This window comes from Barbus barbus (genome assembly GCF_936440315.1).
Source record: "Barbus barbus genome assembly, chromosome: 17".
Classification (NCBI taxonomy): Eukaryota; Metazoa; Chordata; class Actinopteri; order Cypriniformes; family Cyprinidae; genus Barbus; species Barbus barbus.
In genome coordinates this window covers 31,365,299-31,391,184 of record NC_136745.1, presented here as the reverse complement: position 1 = coordinate 31,391,184, position 25,886 = coordinate 31,365,299, and the positions used below count along the sequence as shown (strand labels likewise).

At 39.1% G+C, this 25,886-nt stretch overlaps 1 protein-coding gene across 3 annotated transcripts in view; it reads right to left on the bottom strand.

Annotated features, from left to right (window-relative positions):
- The window catches only part of LOC306883778 (solute carrier family 2, facilitated glucose transporter member 9-like), a 42,340-nt gene continuing 16,454 nt past the window's right edge, over nucleotides 1–25,886 (bottom strand). For all 3 annotated transcript variants that reach the window (XM_079439258.1, XM_079439259.1, XM_079439260.1), the window contains 9 exons: nucleotides 25,711–25,835; nucleotides 25,386–25,531; nucleotides 19,350–19,482; nucleotides 14,341–14,528; nucleotides 12,223–12,333; nucleotides 11,015–11,116; nucleotides 10,417–10,492; nucleotides 6,105–6,232; nucleotides 1–1,197 (listed from right to left, as the gene is read on the bottom strand). In XM_079439258.1, coding sequence (XP_079295384.1) covers nucleotides 958–1,197; nucleotides 6,105–6,232; nucleotides 10,417–10,492; nucleotides 11,015–11,116; nucleotides 12,223–12,333; nucleotides 14,341–14,528; nucleotides 19,350–19,482; nucleotides 25,386–25,531; nucleotides 25,711–25,835 — 1,249 coding nt within the window. In that variant the 3' untranslated portion in view covers nucleotides 1–957. The remainder of the gene's footprint in view (nucleotides 1,198–6,104; nucleotides 6,233–10,416; nucleotides 10,493–11,014; nucleotides 11,117–12,222; nucleotides 12,334–14,340; nucleotides 14,529–19,349; nucleotides 19,483–25,385; nucleotides 25,532–25,710; nucleotides 25,836–25,886) is intronic.

Here is a 25,886-nt window from a genome sequence, read left to right as displayed (position 1 = left end):
GAGTCGTCAGAAAGTTTATTTAAAAAGTCTAATAGATGTTACATACATTTTTCACACTGACAATATTCTAGAAAATATATCTATTGTTATTATTAATACAGAGGTAAATTCGAGGCTGATCTCGAGGCAGAAGCTCAACACTGTTTCTGTCTTGGTTTCCAGTGATTCACTGAATCATCAATCAACTGACTTTAACTGGAAAAATGACGTTTTGTTATTGACTAATTATTTTCCTGTTTGACACGGTAAAGCTGTTTTGAATCGAAACATCCTTAAATCAAAACATTTACTGGAGTGAACTGTACTGGATGAAAAATGAAGAAGATTTTATGTAAGTTTATGACTGAAAACAAGAAAAATATCTGCCAATAGGAGCAGAAAAATAAACATAAAAAAGAAAGAAAACAATTATATATGACACAAAACCAGTCATAACGGTCAATTATTTTTTAATTGAGATTTATGGATCATCTGAAAGCTGAATAAATAATCTTAAAAAATAAAATACAATCTCTCCATTGATGTATGGTTTGTTATGATAGGACAATATTTGTCTGAGATACAACTATTTGAAAATCTGGAATCTGAGGGAGCAAAAAAGTCTAAATATTGAGAAAATCTCCTTTAAAGTTGTTCAAATGAAGTTCTCAGCAATGCATATTACTAATCAAAAATGAAGTTTTGATATATTCATGGTATATAATTTATTTTTTTTCTCACTTTTTTTGTTTTTTTAAGGAAACTAGAGGCAATATCTTGTAATTTTGCTTCTCCATTCATTGTGTGGTGATTTAAGGATGTTTAGATGCTGGAAAACAGTGTTGTTTAGCTGATCGTGTCTGTGGGTTTATTCTAAACCACTGAGGTTCAAAGCGTTCTTCAGTCATAATGAAGAGCTGGTCATCATTTCTGAAAGGAAACATCAGTCGTACATCATTATATAAACTCCTGCGTGGCTCAGAAGCAGCTCTCCATCTCCACACCATCACTTCTGTGTCCGTTAGCAGCGGCGGTGTCCAGAGCGTCCTTCATCTCTCGCTCCTCGCTCGGTACCGGGACGCCGTTGATCTTGGAGAAACTCTGGCTGATCTCCATGAACGTCTTGTTTTTGGTCTCCGGCAGAACGACAAGCAGATAAACGGCTCCGGCGGCGCAAACCACCACAAACAGCAGGAACGCAAACGTCTGCAGCGCCTCCTGCAAGGAGCACACACACCTGGAACATCAGGACTGTTTGACAACACACACACGCACACACACATTTCTAAACAGTAAAAGCTACAACCAGAGATTTTGGGATAAACTGCAGCATCCTTACAGAGGATAAGGTAATTAACTTAGGGATGAAATTAAATTAAATAATAATAAAAAAATATATAATAATATTATCTTATGTTTTCTTATTTAATTATAGTAATTAAATTGAAATAAAACTTGGGGATAAAAATCTAATAAAATTTTATTATTAATTATTTATTATTATTTAATTATAGCAGTTAAATTAAGTTAAATAAGTTAACTATTATTTATTTACTAGTTAATTATAGCAATTAAATTAAAATAATACATCTTAGAAATAAAATAATTAAATAAAATGGAATAATTATTAATTATTTATTATTATTTATAGCTGTAAAATTTAAATTTATTTTATAGCAGTTAAATTGAAAACAAATGAACTATTAATGATTTATTATTATTCAATTGTAGGAATTTAAAAAAATATTTTAAGTATAATTACATGAAATATTTATTTATTTACTAGTTAATTATAGCAATTAAATTAAAATAATACATCTTAGAAATAAAATAATTAAATAAAATGGAATAATTATTAATTATTTATTATTATTTATAGCTGTAAAATTAAAATTTATTTTATAGCAGTTAAATTGAAAACAAATGAACTATTAATGATTTATTATTATTCAATTGTAGGAATTTAAAAAAATATTTTAAGTATAATTACATGAAATATTTATTTTTTATTATTTAATTATAGTAATTAATTTCAGCGACAGTAATTATTATACTTTTTTTATTTATATTAATTAAGTTTTTATTGGAAAGAGATACAATTCACAACATCTGTTTATGACATTTGTCACTTTTACAGCATTTCCAATTTATATTCCTGATTCGGGGAAAAAAAAAAAAACTGCTCAAAACGTTCTGCATGAGAAAAACAGATCAATATATCTTTTTAAATTATCTTCCAATTATAGCAAAAACTATTTACAAAAGAAAGGGGATGTAGACACAATATTTATATATAAGCACAAAACATATGTTCTATAACAAAAAAACATTTGGTTCAATAGGAGTTATAAACTCAATGCATTTGGACCAAAAAATTATAAATAACCAAAACACATTTTTGGTTATTTATACAATGTAATGTTCTCCATAATAAAAATACTTTTTACAATGTCAATCCAGTCCTGGATTTGTGGCAGATTAGGTTTGTAATAGCTTTTTCACTTGAAGCAAGAATGATTCTATAAATATACTGTATTTGTTTTTCCTTTCCCAGGAAACCATTGACACCTTGCCCATGTCAAGTACCTCAAAACTGAAATCAACTGAAATGTCTAAAATCTTTTCTAATACATTATGCATATCTTTCCAAAAACTTCTGATAAATAGGACAACCCCAAAATAGGTGAAAATGGTTAGTATCCTGCGAGCAGCAAAGTCTCAATGTTGTTGGAGCTGAAGATATCTGAAGAAATCCTTGAAATATAGATTGAATTTTTATTTTAGGGAATTAAAGTCTAATAATTGTCCTTTATCTATGGCTGAACAGTAAGCAGTGATCCCTTTCTTAGCCCATAGTGTAAGCCGCATGTCTAAAGTATTTGGTTTAAAATCTGAATCATATGAAGCCCATTTCAATACATTCACAGAATCCTTTAGATTATGCTCCTTAATGATCTCAAACCAATTTTTTTAAGTTATCTTAATCCATCTTGCTTGATATTCTGGGTTGCACCAACAGACAATTAATCTCAACTGTGCTGAAAATATTTTTGTAAACCTTTTTCTTTACTCAGCTGCAGGGTTTTAATTTTTACCCTTGGTTTCTTGCCTTGCCGAGTGAATCTAGAAAACCGTTTATCCCATTTTGAGAAATGCTTTTTGGGCAAGGACACAGTCAAAGACTGGAACAGAGGACGTTTTGCTTGATTGAATCTATCCTAGATCTCATGTTGAAAACTGGTAAAAGATTCCATCTGGCAATGTCAAGTTTTATTTTTTTTTATTAATAGGGCCATAATTAAGCATTTCTAAATTGTCCATATCCTTGAGGATATTTATTCCTAAGTATTTAATAAATTTAACATCCCATTTTAAGGAATAATCCTTTTTAATTTAGTTTGGGGGGTTATAATTAAAGGTCAATACCTGTGTTTTTAGAATATTCAATTTAAGGTTTGTAATGTTTCCAATAGCTCAACCAACGACTTTGTTGGATCCTTTAGATAAACTAATATGTCGTCAGCATTTTATGCTATTTTATGTTCGTCATCTTTGATGTTAATACAGTCATGGCCAAAAATATCGGCACCCTTGGTAAATATGATCAAAGAAGGCTGTGAAAATTAATCTGCATTGTTAATCCTTTTGATCTTTTATTTGAAAAATTCACAAAAATCTAACCTCTCATTGGATAATAAGAATTTAAAATGGGGGAAAATATCATTATGAAATAAATGTTTTTTTCTAATACACTTTGGACACAATTAACGGCACCCTTTTATTCAATACTTTTTAAAACCTATTTAAGATTGCCCATTATAAGATTTATAACAGAGTCAGTCACTTATTGATTCAAGATTCAAGAGATTCAAGATTTTTATTTGTCACATACACAATTATACAGGGTATAGGGCTGCTGCTGTCTCTTCCTAAAGTCCATGATCAGCTCTTTAGTTTTGCTCACATTCAGAGAGAGACAGTTGTCCTGGCACCATGATGTGAGTCTCTCTACCTCGTCCAAGTATGCGGTCTCATCGTTGTTGGAGATGAGGCCCAGAACCACAGTATCATCAGCGAATTTGATAATAGATGTGGAGCTGTGAGAGGACACGCAGTTATGCGTGTAGAGAGAGTAGAGCAGGGGACTCAGGACACAGCCCTGTGGGGCTCCTATGTTCAGAGTGATGGAGTTTGAGGTGAACTGGCCAACCTTCACCACTTGAGGTCTGCCGGTGAGGAAGTCTTGAATCCAGTCACAGAGTGAGGAGTTTAGGCCGAGGTCTGTGAGTTTAGATGCCAGCTTGATGGGGACTATAGTGTTGAAAGCTGAGCTATAGTCAATGAATAGCAGCCTTACATAATTTCCATTGTTGCTATCCAAGTGTGTGAGGGAAGAGTGGAGAACGTGAGAAATGGCATCGTCCGTGGATCTGTTTGGGCGATAGGCAAACTGAAGAGGGTCCAGAGTATCAGGGATGGAGGAGCAGATGTGGCTCTTTACAAGTCTCTCAAAAACCTTCATGACTATAGATGTGAGGGCAACTGGGCGATAGTCATTCAGGCAAGAGGGTTTATTGTTCTTTGGCACAGGGATAATGATGGATTTTTTTAATGAGGTGGGAACCACAGAGGTAGCAAGGGACTCATTAAAAATAGAAGTGAACAAACCAGCGAGCTGATAATCACCCTGGAGTGCTCAAAATTGTGAATATGAATGGGAATATACTTCAGATATATTTTACTCATAAGAATTTCTAGGGGTGCCAATAATTGTGTCCAACGTGTATTTGAGAAAAACATTTCATAATGATATTTCCCCCATTTTAAATTCTTATTATCCAATGAAAGGTTAGATTTTTGTGAATTTTTTAAATAAGAGATCAAAAGGATTAACAATGCAGATTAATTTTCACAGCCTTCTTTGATCATATTTACCAAGGGTGCTGATACTTTTGGCCATGACTGTACCTTTTATTTTTGAGTTTTGCCTGATCCATTGCCCCAGGGGTTTGATAAACAATGTGAAGAGCAAAGGGGACAGAGGACACCCCTCTCCAGTCTAATGGTCTTTGAAAGATTACCATTTATTTAAATTCTTGCAGTGGGACACGAATATATGAATTACTTTATTTTGAATTACTTTAATAAATTTCTCATGACAATTGAATTGTGTAAGAATACCCTTAAGAAAAAGCTAACTGACCGAATCAAAAGCCTTTTCGGCATCGAGGTTTAGCAGGACAGCTTGTAGATTAGAATCTTGGATATGATTGATAATTTGGAGAGCCCGTCTGATGTTGTCTTGCGTTTGCCTACCCTGAATAAAGCCAGTTTGATCGGAGTTAATTAGTTCCGGCATTATCAGTTCGAGCCTTTTAGCTAGGATTGAGACAATCAACTTGTAATCCATATTAAAGACAGAGATTGGTCTATAAACTGTACAGTCTTGTTTGCTTTTCCCCTCTAACAGAAGTAATGGCATCTCTCCACGAGGGAGGCAACTCTCCTCCATGTAAAACATATTTAAAAGCTGGTAATAAAATAGGGATAAGTTGTTGTGTAAATACCTTATACCATTCAGATGAAAACCCATCTGGACCCAGTGACTTATTTGTTTTAAGCATGGATATTTCTTTATTTAATTCCTCCTCAGTTATATCTGCAGATAATTTAGCATTCCGTTTATCAGTTTTAAAGGAATGAGAAAAAAAGTCGATTTTAACAGAATCTACAATCAAAGTTTTTTTATAGTAGTTTTCGAACACTCTCTGAATATCTTCTGACTTATGAAATAGCTGTTTTGATATTGGGTCTTGTATCTTCTGTATTTTCACATGGGCCTGTTGCTTACATAACTTTCTGACCAATAATTTCATTGCTTTGCCTCCAGACTCGTAAAATTTTATAGTATAGTATAAGCTATAGTAGCACAGTGTTGCGTGGAGCAGTGTATGATTCTTACAGCTGCAGCAGAGACATTCAGACGCATTAAAGAGAATAAAAGTGCTTTTCTGTGTCATGCTCTGACCTACAGTGGATTATGGGAATCAGATTATATGTGCAAGACTGCAGGCCTCACATCACCCTCACACAGCGTGTGTGTGTGTGTGTGTGTTTACTCTCACCTGTATGAAGGGGAACAGGAGTCCCACAGCGAAGTTTGAGAGCCAGTTGACGGTTCCTGCGATCATGAACGCGGCCGGACGATACGACTGTTCAAACAGCTCCCCCGTCAACACGAATGGCACACCGCCTGACACACACACACATATCAGTGCATCGAACTCATGATCAGCAGCAAACACAGGCTGATCTGTTATAAACCAAACTAGAAGTATTTTTTAAGCACAGTAACTACAGACATCACAATACAGTAATTCTGTCTAAAATCACAGAGTTTACTCATTAAAACGAAAGCCATAGCCTTTATAACAGTTTTTTTCAGCTTCTTCCACACAAACTCTTTCCTTGTCACAGTTTCTGAAAGCTGTCACTCAAACAGCAGAAGCACACACCAAATCTACAAAACCAGACACTAATTCTCAGACTTTGACTCAGTTTTCAATTTCATAAAACACTATTTGCAAAACACAACACACAATTCTCTATGAAACACACAAATCTAACAGGAATTAATATTAGGGCAAAGGTGTTTGCAAATATTTGCTTTTGAGATGTGTTTGTGATATTTTGAATGCAGTGCTTCATTTTGAAAGAGATGTGAGGCATTTTGTGTGCAACTCTTGAATTTGTGTGTAAAGTTTTGAAAAAAACTGGCAAAGTTTTGAAAATGTGTGTAGTGTATAGCAGTTGAAAAAAAAATTAAATGCTAAAGTTTTTTTGACATCCAAGATCTTACATCAGCTAAGCATGCAAGCAAGGTTTCTAAACCTTTCTTGTCATTGTGTTTTAAAGGTAAATAGATTTGGGTGTCATCTGCATAACAATGAAAGGACACTCCATGCTTCCTAAAAATTAAACCTAGTGGAAGCATGTACAGTGAAAACAAGATGGGAGCCAAAATAGAGCCTTGAGGAACACCACAGGTGAAGATGAAACAGCACGACCAATATCTACTGAAAAAGTTATATTACTAAGGTAAGATCTGAGACAGCTAAGGGCACTTCCTTGGATGCCCACACACTTTGAGGCACGATAAAAGAATGCAATGCCACATGTGCTTTACTGAACCAATCATAGCTTTAGAACAGGCCTATAAACACATCTACACAACAGTTTCTTTTCTTTAGTACTATGTAATACTGTATTTACAACCACAAATGCTTACAGTAAAAAAAGGTTTGGTTAATCTTACTTTCGTATTTATTGTGAATTTATCAACATCTCTCTGAAGAGCTTTAGGTTTTGAATAACACTGTGTATATGATATATCCAACAATATAATATTATGGCAAAGGTGTTTGCAAATGTTTGCAGATGTGTTTGTGATATTTTGAATGCACTGCTTCATTTTGCAAGAGATGTGAGGCATTTTGCATGTTGTGTGTGCAATTCTTGGACTTGTGAGTAAAGTTTTGAAAAAAAGATTCAAAGTTTTGAAAATGTGCGTAAGCAGCTGAAAAAAACTGTAACTGTACAGTTTCACTCAATAACTGCTAATGAAATCAGGAGAATGATGAACTCACAGCACAGCAGCTCTTTCACTTCAAACTCTAAAGCCCCGTTCACACCAAGAACGATAACTAAACTGCCGTGCAAAGGCAAAAGACCGTAACTTTCAGATTTGTCGAAAATTAGTTACTGATATTTTTGGGACATTCAAGACATCCGTTATCATGTACATAAGTATCTTGAGTCAATTGTGTTGTTAATCAAAACCAACCAATATTTACATTTATAAACAGAACAAAACAAGCCATCATTTACATCTCTTAAAGTAACAAAATCAGCTAATATTTGAATCTCTTAACAGAACAGAATGACTAATATTTTAAAACCTTTTCATGGAATGAAACAACCAATTTTTAAATTTCTTAATGGAACAAAATTTATGCACTTAGCAGACACTTTTATCCAAAGCGACTTACATTGCATTCAAGTTACAGTTTTTACATTTTATCAGCTCTTGCTTTCCCTGGGAATCGAACCCATGACCTTGGCGTTGCTAGCGCCATGCACTACTATTTGAGCTACAGGAAAGCTATTTCTTTAAAAAATCGTATTTAAATCTCCTAATAGAACACACAATAGAATTAAACCAGACATCCCAGTTCAGTGTCATCATCAGTGCTGAACATCATAAAAATATCAGTCAGTCAGAGATTTTCAAACTGTAATTTGAAATGTCTTAAAGGTGCCATAGAATGCATTGATACAGTATTTTAAATTGTTCTCTGATATCTACACAGAAGGTATGTGGCTTAGGTAAGGGCAAAAAATCTCCAGAAACGATTTTACATGTCCATTTACAACCCTAGGATTTCTCCCTAGAATGAAACGGTCTGTTATTGGCTTATTTGGCAGGGTCATGAATAATAATGAGCTCTGCTCTGATTGGCTGTTTCACAGTGCAGCTCAATGTTGACCTCTGCTCTGATTGGCTGTTTCACAGTGCAGCTCAATGTTGACCTCTGCTCTGATTGGCTGTTTCACAGTGCTGCTCAATGTTGACCTCTGCTCTGATTGGCTGTTTCACAGTGCTGCTCATTTCTGTAACTCACAGCAAGAAGGAAGCACAGGGAGGAAAATATAAATATAAATACTTTCTCTCAGTTACATCGTCGGGTAATTATACTGTAAATAAAATGCGGGCATCAGGGAGCCGTTATTAATACGCAAGGTATTGAAACTGCTTTTGAACGATCAGTCGATCGCGTTATAGTTTCACTTTCAAGATATGCGATCGCACAAACTATGTTTATACTATGGAGCGGCAGTACTTACCACACATTTCACAAGATCAGATGCTTTTCAGTGGTGCTCAGGATCTGTAAGTCATTCGCCATCATCCTCATCTCTCCGTACTCTGTTTATGTGGTAAGTGAAATCTTATGTACTGTAACAGGCTACAGCTAGCAGCTAACCAAGTCACTTTAGTGGCTCGCGTTTATTAGAACGCGTTATTTGCTTTCCGTGCCTTTCTGATTACAGACAACAACCCTACACTTCACATCCCCTGCACAGCCTGGAACATAACATTTATTTCCATGATCTGCCATTTTCACTGTTGTCCGCGCTTGTTTCTTCACAATACCTTCACAATACTTTCACAGAACTTCTGATGGTTCGGCTGGTGGCTGGCCTAGAACAAGGGCGGGTTTATGCAAATGTTGGGGGCGTAGTGATCCTGACTGTTGCCGCACAGTCGGTGTTATGTTCTGATTCGCCTGTTTTTCAGTGCTCTTTTTTAATCACGAGATTTACATATGAAGGAGGAAACTATGGTGTTTGAGGCTCACTGTATGTCATTTCCATGTACAGAACTGTTATTATTTAAATATGCCAGGGTAAAGACAGTTTTTCATTCTATGGCACCTTTAAGATCAGAAGAAACAAACAACAACAAAAAAAATCTGTCTTATGTAAGACTGAAATGATCCAAAAATCAGAGTGGATCCAAGTGTGAGTGTGTGTGTGGAAAAAAAGCAAACAAACGAATGAGTGAGGAACTTTAACACAGATTTGATGCATAAACGCACACGCACACACACACACACACACACAATGAATCAGTGTAATGGAGGAATGAGAATGAAACCCTGAGAGAGATCAGCCCTCCCTCCCTCCAGCCGTCTGTCTCTCTGTGTCTGTGTGTGTGTCTGTCTGTGTGTGTGTGTGTGTGCGTCTCTCAGTCTCTGTCCTCAGGGCTCGTGTCCTGAGGATTGGACTCGGATTGAGCCGCACATCTATTTTTAAACATTTGCTTTAATGTTTTTTGGACAGCAGGAAACATTTGAGTTCCTGCACATCTGGATCAGTCACTTAATAACACAACGACCACAACCATCTGCACACACACACACACACACACTCTGAGGTGAGGCTGATACCTGTCTGTCCATCATGATTCTCTCTCTCTCTCTCTCTCTCAGAGGTGTGTGTGTGTGTATGTCTCTCTCTCTCTGTGTGTGTGTCTGTGTGTGTGTGTGCATCTGACATTAATATTTATTTCTGCTGTCCAGTCAAGAGACAGTGTAAATGAGATGCAAACCATCTGCGGGAAACAGTGACAGTTTCTCGATTCATATTCATATGGCTGTTCACTTCATTTCGTACTGTATATTAAAGTGAGTTATTAGAGATTCAGCATCGTTTCGTCCTTCTGAAGGTCAATGAGAGCAAGAGCTGGATATATGCCTCCAAACCAATGACTTATTCAGACAGTCGAGGAACATCTCCTTTATATTCTTATGATCAGAACTGACCCAGAACAGTGACCTTTAACCTCTGACACATGATGAACACACACGTCTGTACCTGGACCGGAGCAGAAGGAAGCAATCAGAAGCAGAATGGAGGTGAAGCTGAGATACGGCATCCAGGAGAACCTGTCCTACACACACACACACATACACACACACACACACACACACATACACGGCTTGAGATCAGAGTGATAAAATGTGACCCTGGAGCACAAAACCAGTTATAAGGGTCAATTTTCTGAAATTGAGATTCATACATCATCTGAAGCTGAATAAATAATCTCTCCATTGATGTATGGTTTGTTATGATCGGACAATATTTGTCTGAGATACAACTATTTGAAAATCTGGAATCTGAGGGAGCAAAAAAATCTAAATATTGAGAAAATCTCCTTTAAAGTTGTTCAAATGAAGTTCTTAGCAATGCATATTACTAATCAAAAATTAAGCTTTGACACATTTATATTGATATATTTTTTGATGTTTACTTAATATCCTAATGATTTTTGTCATAAAATAGAAATGTATAATTTTGATCCATACAATGTATTGTTGGCTATTGCTACAAATATACCTGTGCTACTGATGACTGCTTTTGTGCTGCAGGGACAGGAATGTGTGTTTAGTGTGTGGATGTGACTGTGATTTACCTGATAATGCAGGAAGACTGTGAGGAGACTGAAGAAAACAGCCATGGCTGAAAAACCGAAGATCAGTAACGGCCTCCGACCGACTTTCTCAATCACTAAACCCTGAAACACACAGCGCTTCATTTCAGTTTAATCTGCACTGCTACAATCACTCTCAGTACTGTTACTGGCACAAAACACCTCGGCAAATATACATGAAGCGTCACTGATTGTAAATAAATTACATAAATTTAATACACAGTTTTAAATGTCTATTTATTTTTCTATTTTAAAATAATTCAATTTATTTGACAACATTTAAAAAAAAGGAATTACATAAACATTTTTAATATTTCTATTTATTTTTCCATTTAAAGTCACAATTTATTATTTTATTTAACTACATCCTATAACGTTAATTGCATTAACAATTTTATTTGACCAATTTAAAAATAATCTGTTTTGTTTAGCAACATTTTAAAGCATGAATTGCATAAACCGTTTTAAACGTCAACTAAGTATTCAATTTTAAGATGGCTTAAATGATTATTTTAACTACATTTAATAACAAATTAAACATTTTTTTTTTTACAGTTTAAAATTAATTTATGAATGTATTATTTTATTTTAAATTATTTTAAAACATTTTTTACTTTGTCTATTATTTTCCATTTAAAATGGCTCAATTTATTATTTCATTTAACCATTTTATAACATGGATGGAATAAATAGTTTAATTTATCAGTTTAAAATTAGTCAGACAGGTCTCTCTCACACACACACACACACACACACACACACACAGACAGACACGTGCGTGCGCACACGCACACGTGTGTTGTTATTAGTGGATGATGCTGATATAGTACTGAACTAGTCCTCTAGACTCGATCTCTGCTCGTGTTCTGCTGGACGTTTGTTTGTGATCAGAGAGCATCATGGGAGCATCACTATCACACTCACTCTGCTCGTGTCCATTGTGCTGCTAATGCAGAATTCCCATGATGCTCTCTGATTCAGGCCAATCGGCCTGTGATTTCCCAGGAGCACACGGCTCTTCCCTTCTCCCTAAACTCATTACAGCACATCATTCCACAACACAGACGCTTTCAAAGCAGGATAATATGAGAATCGATGAGGCCAAGCTCAGTGTGAGCTGTAAAGCAGAAGACACTAGAGTGATTGTTCAGATCAGGTCAGTGATGACTGGATGGGTCTCGTTCTCTTACCGATATGATGGCGGCCAGCGTCTCGATGCCGCCGGTGCTGAGAGTGATGTACGGGATCAGGGTCTGCTGGAAACCTGCTTCTTGAAGGATCCCGTTCGTGTAGTACCAGATCTACAGGACCATCAAACAGACACTGTAAAAAATTACTGTGATTTTAACGGTTTGAAAATACTACAGTAAAAACCTGTTAAATGTTTAACGGTAAGTTCCCCTAATATATACGGTGAATAACTGCAATAGACATTTCAGACAATTTTACAGTGAACCCCTCCCAAACAACATGTGGTGATGTTGGTGTAACGTATCTGTTTCTGTTTAGTTTCCTTTTTGCCCATATTTGGTTCTTTCTGTTTTAGTTCCTGTCATTAGTTAATTATCTATCATCCCCGTCACCTGTGTTTGATTTAATTATCTTGTTTTCTCGTTTGTTCCAGCCCCTTTATAAGTCCTGAGTTTTCCCTTGGTTTTTGTCTGTTCATAAGTTAACAATTGTCAAACGTGTGTTGATGCTGTCTATTAAAGACTACTCCTTTTGTTTATGCCTTGGTCGAGCGCTTTTTATACTACAACCACGGTACCGTAACAGATGAACAGACCACAACAGAAGATGGGCGAACTGGCGCAGTTTTTCGATCTGGCTCACGCCATCAAGGACCCAGCAAGCTTTGTGTTGGCGTTTGCGCCTCTCGCCCTCACCAGCTCGCTGGATGGAGGGACACTAAAGATGATGCTCGGGCTCACCTTCCACCAGCAGCGAGAGCTCCCAGACACCTCCGACCTCGACTGGGAGGAAGCAGTCATCCGGTGTCTGGAGAGTCTCCGACCCAGAGCCGGAGCCTTATCCACGGCGAAGAATGTTCCGCCCGCGGCGAGAAGGAAACCGCCGCAACAGGCGATGAACGTTGCGCCGTTCGCGGCGATGATGGTCCCGCCGCCCAGGACGGCGATGATGGTCCCGTCCAGCCCACCTGAGTTCCCGCTGGTCCCGTCCAGCCCACCTGAGTTCCCGCTGGTCCCGTCCAGCCCACCTGAGTTCCCGCTGGTCCCGTCCAGCCCACCTGAGTTCCCGCTGGTCCCGTCCAGCCCACCTGAGTTCCCGCTGGTCCCGTCCAGCCCACCTGAGTTCCCGCTGGTCCCGTCCAGCCCACTGGTTCCGTCCAGCCCTCCATCGTCTCCGCTGGTCCCGTCCAGCCCTCCATCGTCTCCGCTGGTCCCGTCCAGCCCTCCATCGTCTCCGCTGGTCCCGTCCAGCCCTCCATCGTCTCCGCTGGTTCCATCCAGCTCTGCGCTACAAGAGCGCCCCTCTGAATCCGCGCTTTCAGAGCGCCCCTGAGAATCCAGTTCTCATGTCACGGCCAGGAGTGCCGATCCCGATCCCCGAGAATCCAGTTCTCAAGCAACGGCCAGGAGTGCCGATCCCGAATCCCGAGAATCCAGTTCTCATGTTACGGCCAGGAGTGCCGATCCCGATCTCCGAGAATCCAGTTTTCAGACCACGGCCAGGAGTGCCGATCCCGAACCCCGAGAATCCAGTTCTCAAGCCACGGCCAGGAGTGCCGATCCCGAACCCTGAGAATCCAGTTCTCAAGCCACGGCCAGGAGTGCCGTTCCCGATCCTCAAGTGTCCGCGCTGCAAGAGCGCCCTCAAGTGTCCGCGCTGCAAGAGCGCCCTCAAATGTCCGCGCTGCAAGAGCGCCCTCAAGTGCCCGCTTCTCCAGAGCGCCCTCATGTGCCCGTTCCTCCAGAGCGCCCCCAAGAGCCCTCTTCTCCTGAGCGTTCCCATGAACCTGCTCCTCCAGTATGGCCGCCAGAGGGGAACGTTCCCAAAGAAATGTTTTGGGGGGGGCCATATAGCCTCAGTCTGTGTGGACAGGCCAAAGGCCAAGGGCACAAAGCTCCCCGATCCACCATGTATATTTATATTTCTGTGAAACAGGAAGCCGTGGCTGGATAATTTCATGTTCATAATCAACCTGGAGTGCTCAAAATTGTGAATATGAATGGGAATATACTTCAGAGATATTTTACTCATAAGAATTTCTAGGGCTAAAATTCTTTCATGACCCCAAACTGTTGTCAAGTAGTGTGTGTGTGTGTGAATGTTCCTGACAAACTCACGGCGTTGAGTCCGCAGAGCTGATAGCAGCTCATGACGACGATCACTGTGATCAGCTGCCAGCGGAGCGACCGCTTCCGGAAGAGATCGAGCACCGACGCAGTCCTCTGAGTGATCTGAGAACGACTCTCAGCGTGAACCTCCTCCAGCTCACGAGCCACGTCTGACCGGCCCAGGAACGCCTGGAACGCTGTGAAACAGACACAGACACACACACACACACACACACACACACACACACAGACTATATGAGCCATAAAAGTATCGAATAAGATACAAAATTTTTTTTTACATTTTTTCTTTTCTAAAGGTTCAATAAATCTTTCATAGAAATAGATTTTGCTGATTATTATTTCATATATCAGGCATTACAGGGTTAAAGAGATTCTTCCTATTTAAGCCTTAAATACGGCATAAATTAACTGAAATATTTAGTTTGATTCATATATTTTTGTCTTGAATAATCACAGTTAATTGAGATGTGAATGAATGATTTTTTTCTGTGTATGTGTGCAATCAGAAATACTAATATGAAAGAACTGCAGAAGAGCAGCACTGAAGCACGGACCTGTCTCTCTCTCTCTCTCTCTCTCTCTCTCACACTCACACTCACACACACACACACACACACACACACACACACACACACACGTGTTTCCTCACAGGAGCGGAGTGTTTGATTGGTGTTGTGATGTGATGTGCTCAGCCTCATTCTGTCAGTCTGAACACACCTGATCTCATCATGAACACCAGAAACCACAACAAGCAGAAGAAAGCAGCAGAGAGTTTGATCTCAGAGCCCAAACCTCCTCAAATTGACCTTGATGGCAAGTTAGATGAGAATAAATGACTTAAATGAGAGTTTAATCAACCGTTTTCACTCAAAACCAGTCTAGAGTCTATCTCTCTATTAGTGCTACTGGATCTTAGCACCGCGTTTGACAATATTGACCACAACATTCTTTTAAATAGACTAGAAAATGATGTTGGCATTAGAGGAAGTGCACTGGCATGGTTCAAATCGTACTTATCTGACCGCCATCAATTTGTGGCAGTAAATGAAGAGGTATCATACCTATCACAAGTGCACTATGGAGTACCTCAAGGCTCAGTACTTTGCCCCTTACTTTTCACGCTTTACATGTTACCCTTGGGAGATATCATTAGGAAACATGGTGTTAGCTTTAACTGTTATTCTGATGATACTCAGCTCTATATTTCTTAGTGGCTTGGCGAAACACACCAATTTGAAAAACTAACGGAATGCATAGTCGATATAAACTGGATGACGAGTAATTTCTTACTGCTAAAATTCAGAAAAAAACAGGTGTTAATTATCGGCCCCCCCACATGTAATAACCTAGTACACTGTCTAACACTTAATGGCTGCTCTGTAAATTCTTCGTCATCAGTTAGGAACCTATGTGTGCTATTTGATAGCAATCTTTTCTTTCGAAAGCCACATTTCTAGCAGATGTAAAACTGCATTTTTTGATCTTAAAAATACATCTAAATTGAGACCTATGCTCTCAATGTCAAATGCAGAAATGTTAATTCATGCATTTATGACCTCAAGGCTAGATTATTGTAATGCTGTATTGGGTGGTTCTTCTGCACTCTTAGTAAACAAACTACAGATGGTCCAAAATGCAGCAGCTAGAGTTCTTACTAGAACCAGGAAGTATGACCACATTAGCCCGGTTTTGTCAACACTGCACTGGCTCCCTATTAAACATCGTATAGATTTCGGGAGGCAGACACACTCGGTCAGTTTAAATCTAGATTAAAGACCCATCTCTTTAACCTGTCTTACACATAATACACTATCGCATTTCTATAATTCAAATACGTAAAAGGATTGTTAGGCTGCATTAATTAGGTCAACCGGAACCGGGAACACATCCCCAAAACAGCCGATGTACTTGTTACATTGTTAGAAGAATGGCATCTACGCTAATATTAGTCTGTTTCTTTCTTATTTCCGAGATCACTGTAGCCACCCAGATCCAGACTAGATGGTGGATCAACACCTAGAGATGACCTCTACAGCCCTGAACGTCAGCAGAGACCAGAACACCTAGATGAGCCCCAGAGACAGACCCCAGTGAAGACCCTGTCATCTAGACGGCCATCAGGACAAGACCACAGGAACCAGATGAGTCCTCTGCACAATCTAACTTTGCTACAGTTGGAATTGAACTGTTGGTTCGTCTGGTCAGAGGAGAACTGGCTCCACGACTGAGCCTGGTTTCTCCCAAGGTTTTTTCTCCATTCTGTCACCGATGGAGTTTTGGTTCCTTGCCAGTGTTGCCTCTGGCTTGCTTAGTTGGGGATAGTGCGCAAACTACGGGGGAGCTAGGAGGAGCTTGGCTCCCCTTAATAAGACATGGGCTCCCCTGAAAACGTGATTTGTGAATTTTTGGGGGGGCTCAAAAAATATTGACTGTTATTTTGACGTGCAATTTCAGTTTTGTGTAATGTGATCATCTTGGATTATTATGTGTAAAATTGCAAAAATATCATTCATTCATGCATGACGGCGATTTAAACCTAATTCACTTCAATAAAGATAACTATACATGCTATTCTTGTCATGAGCATCAAGGTGTGGGGGCGCTGCGGTGCAAATGAATTCCACTCATGTTTAGTACGTTAACTCAAAGATTCGTAGGAAAAATATAAACGTTGGATTCAACATTAGCCGTAGATCTGTGCGCGCAGTCCTTGAAATCCATTCTGCAGTTAGCATCATATATGACAACGCAAGAAGTCATTGTAGAGCCCTGCATTTCGGCCCGGGGTCGACGGGCCCTGACTTTTTTACGCCTCTAGGGCCGGGCTTCGGGCTAATTTCCACGTCATAGTTCAGACGCGGGCCGGGCCTCTGGCCTGTTTTGGGTTTCTCCTTATCTTTATATTGTAGACATCCATCGATTAGTGATGAAAAAAATTGGCAGGCTGGTGGAAACAACAAGACCGTGCTGTCGCGACTGAGAGCAGCTCAATGGTGTTTAGTGTCCCACAGCAGCAGCAGCAGCTGAAGAGTTCTGCGTTTGTAGAAGATTTTTATTAGTCAAAATATGAATTAATCAGGCATAATTAATGTGAATTTAACCATTTATGTATTAAGCTATATTTCCATTATAATCATATGCCTGTGTGTTGGAGGCCTGCATAAATGGAAATGTACTGACCCTCATGATAGGAAACATATGTAAAAAAAATACAAAAATCCTTACTATAAAACACGTCTAGGAGCCCCCTTCTCTGTAGGGAGGGAACATATGTATAAGGAATATAACCAAAAAAGGTAAAATGCACATCTGTGAAATGTACTGAACACACCTAGAGGAAAAACTATTTAAAGAGGACACAGAGAACATTCTAGAGATCTTTTCTGCAGAAAACTTCTCGGCTTTATTCTCTTTTGTAATAGACTTTATCTTCTGGCATCAAAACCCCAAGACTCTGACAGTGATTCTTCATAGAAAAAGGCGGAAGCCACCACACGTTCAAATGCACGCAATAGACTAAAACTTGCTGGAAAACCCCAGCAAACATAACCATGAATGTGTCTGCAGGAAATAGTAAGGAGATATTTGAATTATTTACTAATAAACTAATGTTTTCTGAGTCTGTGTCACAAGGATGAAGTTGCTGATCCTGACTCGCCGTCTCCTCATTAGACGCGCCTTTAGAGAGAAATGCATCTTTATTGATTATGATTAAGATTATAATAAAATAGTTTTTGTTTTCAATTTTTTATTTCGTTAAGTGATAATTTAAAGCTTTCTATAGATATATTTATCATGTCTGTGAGGCATGTATTCTCAGCTGAAGCTCCTGTTCAAGACGCAGAAAGCACATCAGGTTTGTTTTCTTTGGTTTATAAAAGAACTACCTTTTGTTGGTATTGTGAGTGCACACAAATACAAGTAGACCCTTTACAGGTCCGAATGATGTATTACTCTTACCTTTATCAAAAAATAAAAAATAAAAATAAAAAAATGGCGGGCGTAGGTTATTTTAATGTGTTTCCACTGAAAACAATGCAAGTGTTTGCTGGTGCCTCCATGTCCTGCAGAGCAGCTTTAGCTTCCACTCTCAGCACAAACTCAGATATAGACTAGTGCACATTATTATTATAGTGCAGGTTTAACGTTTAAACATTGTTGTATACTTGAACTGTTTTAGTATATCTATAGATTTTATTTTAGGCAAGTCGTGATGATATGAGAAGGCTAAATTTATCAAACATATATGATCAGCTCATGCCGCTGGCCGCTTGGTCGTTACTTTAAAAAACAAAAACTTATTGGCTATTTAACAAACAAAAATGCTCCAAATGTTTTTCTAAATTAACTTAATAAAAAAACGAAACAAAATATAATAATTTTGCCATTACACACAAAACTGAACTATTTTAATAGCCGAAACAGAATAAACTGTTTTAGGAGAAGAGGGAAAAAAAGATGGGCTCGGGTCGGACTCGGGCTGGTAATTCTGGTAAGATGTCGGACGTGGGCCGGGCTAGGGCCTGAGCGTCTCAGGCCAGGGCCAGGCTAGGGCCTAATTTTGAGGCCCGTACAGGGCTCTAAGTCATTGGAAGTCCACGCGCAAGCACACGATCCCATAGACCCCCCCGTAACAAAAAAAAAAAAAGTTGGGCTCCCCCAAAGTCCACGGTATAGTTCGAACACTGGTTGGGGACACTTAATTTCCAGCGATATCGTCGACTTGATTGCACATATACTATTTCAATTGAACTGAGCTGGATGATGACATCACTGAATTCAATAATGAACTGCCTTTAACTGAAAATTGAGTGTTTACTATTGTTCTTTTGCATTATTGACACTATTTTCCTATTTGATACTGTAAAGCTGCTTTGACACAATCTGTATGGTTAAAAGCGCTACATAAATAAAGGTGACTTGACTTAACTCCTGCTTCATCGGTCACTGTGTGTGAACATCAGGACAGAATCTGTGTGTGTGATGATGATGAAGACCTTTCTCTGCTCCCGCCTCGTCCCGGCGCTCCATCAGCAGGAATCTCGGACTCTCGGGCAGAAACGGCAGGACACACAGCTGCAGCAAGGCAGGAAGTGCCATGAAACCGAACAGGAAGTTCCATCTGCTTTCCTGCAAAAACACAGATAGAGGTTCAGAGAGATGCGCACGAGGTTCAGACACACACAGCTGATACGAGCGGAGGAGGAACCATGACCAGTTTGACCCATAGCTCGCGTTTCAGGAGCCGCATGTTCTTACAAAATAAATAAATAAAATTACAGTAATGCATCCAAGGTTTACAAATGAGGATTTTTAAGTTCTGTATATTTATTAGTATTTTTATTCAAGTTCAAATTGAGCTTTATTGTCATTCTGCTACATGTGGGGAGATACAGTGGAACGAAATGTCGTGTCTCGCAGGACCACGGTGCTACATAAATACAGACATACAACAATGAAGTGAAAAACACTATAAACCTATACACTACTAACCTACTGACAGATTTAACTAGAAGTATACTATATATAAGTATTTACCCTATACAAACTAAAAAATAGAAGATAAAAAATACAACTATACGAATGCTTCACAAATACTGTACATGTGCAGAGAGAGACATTTTGAGTCAGCAGCTGGTTGGGGAACAGTGCAGGATGATTTGTAGAGCATGAGCATGTAAACATACATATATTGCTGAGTCTTTTGTGGGATTGTGTTCACGCAGCAGTGTGTGTAAAGTGTCCATAGTGTAAAGTGTCCATAGTGCACATAGAGGAGAGTGTGTTACTACAGGTGGTTTGTACAGGCCCACTCACCTGTGTGTAGCACACTTCCAATTGCACAGAAAAGTTCCATACAGTTTTTTCTTTGGTGTGGTAAGGTTGGGGGGGGGTCCATGTTTCAGGAGGTAGGGGTTTGCATGGGGTTTCAGAGGGGGGCGGGGTGGTTTGAGTTCAGGGCTCGCACAGCCTGGGGGAAAAAGCTGTTGAGCAGTCTGGCGGAGTGGGCTCTGATGCTCCGGTACCGTCTTCCTGATGGTAGGAGCTGGAAGAGACTGTGGGAGGGATGGGTGGAGTCCTTCACGATGCTGTTGGTTTTGCTGGAGCATCGTGTAAGGAAGATGTCCAGGATGGAGGGGAGAGGGGCACCGATGATCTTTGCAGCTGTGTTCACTGTCCGCTGGAGGGTCTTGCGGTCAGCAGCACTGCAGTTCCCGTACCAGACAGTGATGCAGCTGGTCAGCACACTCTCAATGGTGCCTCTGTAGAATGTGGTGAGGATGGGTGGAGGGAGACTTGCTCTTTTCAGCCGGCGGAGAAAGTGTAGGCGCTGTTGTGCCTTTTTGGAGAGTGACATGGTGTTGGTGGTCCAGGTGAGATCCTCTGTGCACCCCCAGGAATTTAGTGCTGCTGACTCTCTCCACAGTCGAGCTGTCGATGGTCAGTGGTGGTTTCTTTGGTACCGGTATGATTGTTGTGGATTTGAGACATGTGGGGACGACTGCCTGGCTCAGCGAGGTGTTGAAGATATCTGTTAGGACATCTGTCAGCTGTGCAGCACAGTCTCTCAGAACACGGCCAGGTATGTTGTCAGTACCCGCAGCCTTGCGTGGGTTAATCCTAGATAGGGTCTTCCTTTCGTCGGCTGGAGACAGACAGAGCGCCCGGTCGTTGGGAGGTGTGGGCAGTTTTTGTGCAGGTGTGTCATTCTGCATTTCAAACCGTGAATAAAAGTGGTTGAGTGCATCGGGGAGGGATGTGTCCTCATCACAGGCCTGTGGCGGGGGCTTGTAGTCAGTGATGGTCTGAACGGCTTGCCACAGGCTCCGTGTGTCTCTGCTGTCTGTGAAGTGATTGTTGATTTTTTGAGCATATGACCGTTTTGCATTTTTGATGCCACAGGACAGACTGACTCTTGCTGTTTTGAGGGCTGCTTTATCTCCTGATCTGAATGCTTCATCTCTGGTCTTTAGCAGCCCACGAACCTCTGCTGTCATCCATGGCTTCAACGTTTGAGAGCATGAGTGTTGGAAGAGCCGGTCTTGTGGGGTTAGCTCTTAGCCTAGCTCGTATACCTCCGTGCTTACCGCGCTTCCGTCCTCTCTCACACCGCTTGCGACGCTGCCTTGTGCGGGTAGCGTCAGTAGGCGAGGCCGTGGTCTCGAGGTCCGGGTTCAGCAGTAAACAAAGGCCTCGTAGCTTCTCAGTAGCCGCCGGCGAGAGTTGTTGTTTGTATGCGTTGCCGATATCCAAAAGACTTTGGCGATCATAGATGAGTTTTGGGGTGATTTCCTTATGAGTTAGCGGTAAACTGACACTATTTGGAGACGAACAGACGACATTAAAAGACATAAAAGCACCGTCTTTGGGACCCGGAGCAGCCGCTGCGTCTGATCGCGCCGCCATCTTGGATCATGTATATCCATCCACGCTTTATTGATTCATCCACGGTATTATTGATTTATAACAATAAAAGTACCTTGATGAAACTATTTTTACCTTCAATCCACCAAATGAAAGCAGAAATACACAATAAACCCCTATGTTTCAAGAACTGCATGGTCTTTTTAACCAATCATTTTTATGACTTTATCAGGTAGATTAGGAAGACTGGAAAAGATTTGCATTTATATTTTTAACTCACATTTTCTATCCAAAAAAATATTATTAAGCTTGTATACATCACTACATCAATGTATGTTCATTATAAAAGTGCCCATGGAGTTTTCAGATTTTATGAATTTTCATGACTTTTCCAGGTCTTTTCAAGATTTTTTTATTTGTCACATACACAATTATACAGAGTATAACCAGCAGTGAAATGTAGGGTAAATGAGGCTTCCACACATAAGAAGGTTTTTCAAGATTGTGCAATCCTGGTTGTTCAGAGACGATAAACGGTTGTTGAGATGGTGAAATAAGACCGATGCTGACTGTGTAGCAGCTTTATCTGATGTGAAAGCTTGTGGAGGAGAAGGAGCTTCCCCTTTGATCCGCAGCATCATCTGCAGGAGGAACGCTCGCGGCTCCTCTGCTGTCTGGGGCTCTGACACCAGCCTAGAACATCATCTAACTCAGGAACGTCTTTAAGATCATGACCCGACAGAACGGCTGTCTGATCTCACACACCAATCACAGAGCTCCAGATCCACTCCAGACAACCTCAAATCTGTCTTATTTCACTATCATTCAGATTCTACTATAGGTTTTGTTAATATTTACATTTTATTTTTATATTATATGCTTATTTTATTGCTAATTTTAGATACAATTTTAATAATTTTGTGTTTTTGTCATTTTTATTTATTTATTTTTGTATGCAGTGGTGGCCAGAATATTATAACACTAGTATTTCCAGCAGTTATAAAATGGTTTTAAGTCAGTTATTTCTATCTTCTGCTGTAGTGTGTCTGTAAGAAATATCAGTTTACATTTCCAAACATCCAGTCTGTCTGGAATGACATGAAGAAGCAGAACAAACTGAGACTCAATCCAGAAGAACTGTCTCCAAGACGCTTCAAGAAACCTCCTGCAAAGTGTAAAAATGCTGTAAAATGAGGATGCTGTCAAAAATAATGTCATAAATAGATTTTCTTGATCAATTAACTTCTATTAACTCAATTAAATCAACATTTGATGTGAGCATCCTTTGTGTTTAAAGCAAAATCTGTGCAGGTTTAGCGTAAATACTCAACTCGTAAGACATCATGACATTATCGAGTATGTTGCAAAAACCAAACAAAACACATCTACAGAGTGCACTCATACAGGACTATGTGATGAAGACTGGTTAGACTAACTAGTGCATGAATCAGTCTATTAATATGCATTAAGAAGGATCATAATTCAAGACAAGGGGGCAGAAAATGTATATATTTTATCAATTCATATAGTTAATCAATATCACACGAAGAGTGACGTTTTTTTCTTTAAAAATGAGCATGGTTACAAATGTGATATTGATTTTATTTAACAGTTCAATAAACAATAAGTTAATATCAAGAGACTTACGTTTTAGCCACCATAATTCCTGTTTTTGTGCCATTTCAACAACAAAAAATATTCCAAACACAGCCACAGCGCTGTTTTGCGTCTCTGATTCAGGAACAAAACACCATCATGTTGCTCAATCAATCAATCAATCAATCAATCAATCAATCAATCAATCGTTTAAATGATTCGGTTCAATCGCAATGACTCACTTATTAACAGTGACTTGATGCTTAATTTCACATTTACTGTATCTTTTCATTTTTTTAAACATTTCATGTTTAAAATATCAAAACATTATTAATGCATTTGTAACGGCAGGTTAAAGCGTTCCATGTCCCTCTTAGCTGCATGTATAAATGCATCTAAATGCCACTTCATATGCATCTTCTGTAAAGATTAATTTTCTTGATACTGATTTCATTTGTTTAGTAACAGCCTAAATGTATTATTATAATTGACTGATTAAATGTAAGAACGTGACTCAAAAGATGATGCACAATTTTAGAAAAAAAAGGTTTTATGGTAAAAATGCCCATAAAAGGTAAAAATCTATTTAAACTTATTGGAAAAGATGAATTTCTATGACTGCTGTGAACTGAGCACACAGAATATGAAGAATATCGAAAACCTTAGGAGCCAGCTGTCCACGGCAGTCCTTAAGATACCAGCACAATAACACACTCAGCAAAATACTGTCTAATTATCTTTATCGATAAAATCCCAGAAAATGTTGAGATTATTTTTTGTTAGTATTGCACACCCCTAGTACTGACACAAAATGATTTGCAACGGTCGCTTTGTCACTTCCAGTGTAGACAGCCTCGGGCTGTTTGTTTATTTCTCTTGGGTTTTTTTTTTTTTTTTGGCTAGTAGAAGTTATGAATGGCCGGCAACTTAAAAATTTAGTAGCCAAATCGGCTGGTGAGTGAAAAAGTTCATTTCAATCCCTGGGTGTGAGCATCCTTTGTGTTTAAAGCAGATTTTGCTCTCGGTGCAATGTTTTTAGTTTTCAAATTATATAAATTTAGACTAAACAAGCATCAAAATCAGCCGAAACCGAATCTTCCTTATTTTAATTCATGTCTTGGAAGAAGCAGGATTCTCATGGTCTTGAAAAACCCAAATATTTGAGGAATCTTCATTTTAAAAGATTTCTAGACCTGGAAAAGCCATACAAATTGATCAAATCTTCAAAACTCCATGGGCATTTTTATAATGAATATACATTTTCTAGTTGACCTTTAAAATATTTTATTGGATAGAAAATGTGAGTAAAAATGTTCTCTAATCGATTCTAAATCATATGCATCTGTCTAGTTATGCCAAGCTCCAAAATATTTTATCAGACTGAAACTGTGAGTAAAAAATATTTTTAAAAACCTTAATCTATAAAATCACAGATGACTGGAAAAGTCATGCAGATTGGTTAACCAGACAGTCTGGATAAAGAGAGCAGGGACCCTGCAGATCATTCAGAGGGATCCTCTAAAAACATGCAAATGTGAAGAGAAACACGGTTCAACTGATGGAGCTGCTGCTTTGACTGATACTTTTCAACATCGAATAAGATACAAATGTGTTTATGACTGGATGAATCTGTGCAGCATCAGAACTTCTGACAGACAGATCTGAATATTTGTCAGATTTTTTTCTTTCGTACCCCAAATGGTAGCATATCACGGTTTCCAGAAAAATATTAAGCAGCACAAATCAGTATATTAGAATGATTTCTGAAGATCATGTGACACTGAAGACTGGAGTAATGATGCTGAAAATACAGCTGCAGATCACAGAAATAAATTACAGTTTAACACATATTCACATAGAAAAGTTTTTATTGTATTTTTGATAAGGTTACAAAGGGGTGGAAAATTTCCGGTAAATTTCCAGAAACTTTCCAAAAATCCACGGAAGATTTTTAAAAAATCCTGGAAAGTTTCCAAAATTTCTGTAATGTTTCCAAAATTTACTGGAAATTTTCCACCTTTTTCAACCCTAATTTTTAATCAAACAAACTCAGCCTTGCTGAAGAGACTCACCTGTCCAAAGATCTCAGGCAGTCCGAGCACCTGCCCGATGAAAACCCCCAGACAGATGAAGATGGAGTGAAACTGACCGATGGAGCCGCGCACCTGCCGAGGAGAAATCTCCCCCAGATACATGGGCAGCACGCTCAGAGCCACACCTGACGGATTTGAGACAGAAAATAAGTGTTTTTATTCTTATGAACGCTTTGTGAATCCAGTCTCCATTTGCTCTCACTGACGTCTATGAGAAACGACAGATATTAACGAGTTCTCACGTGTGATTGTTTTGTACTGTGAGCTAATGAGCTGTTTCACTGTGATGGACTGTTTATCTGACCTGAATCCATGCCGATGATAAACCGACCAATGATGAGCATCTCGAAGGATCCGGCCGTCTCTCCCAGAGCCAATAGGAGCGTAGCGATCAGAGCTAGGGCGTTATTGGCCAGAAGAGTTCCTTTCCTACACACACACACACACACACATTATTATTATTATTATTATTGTTGCTTC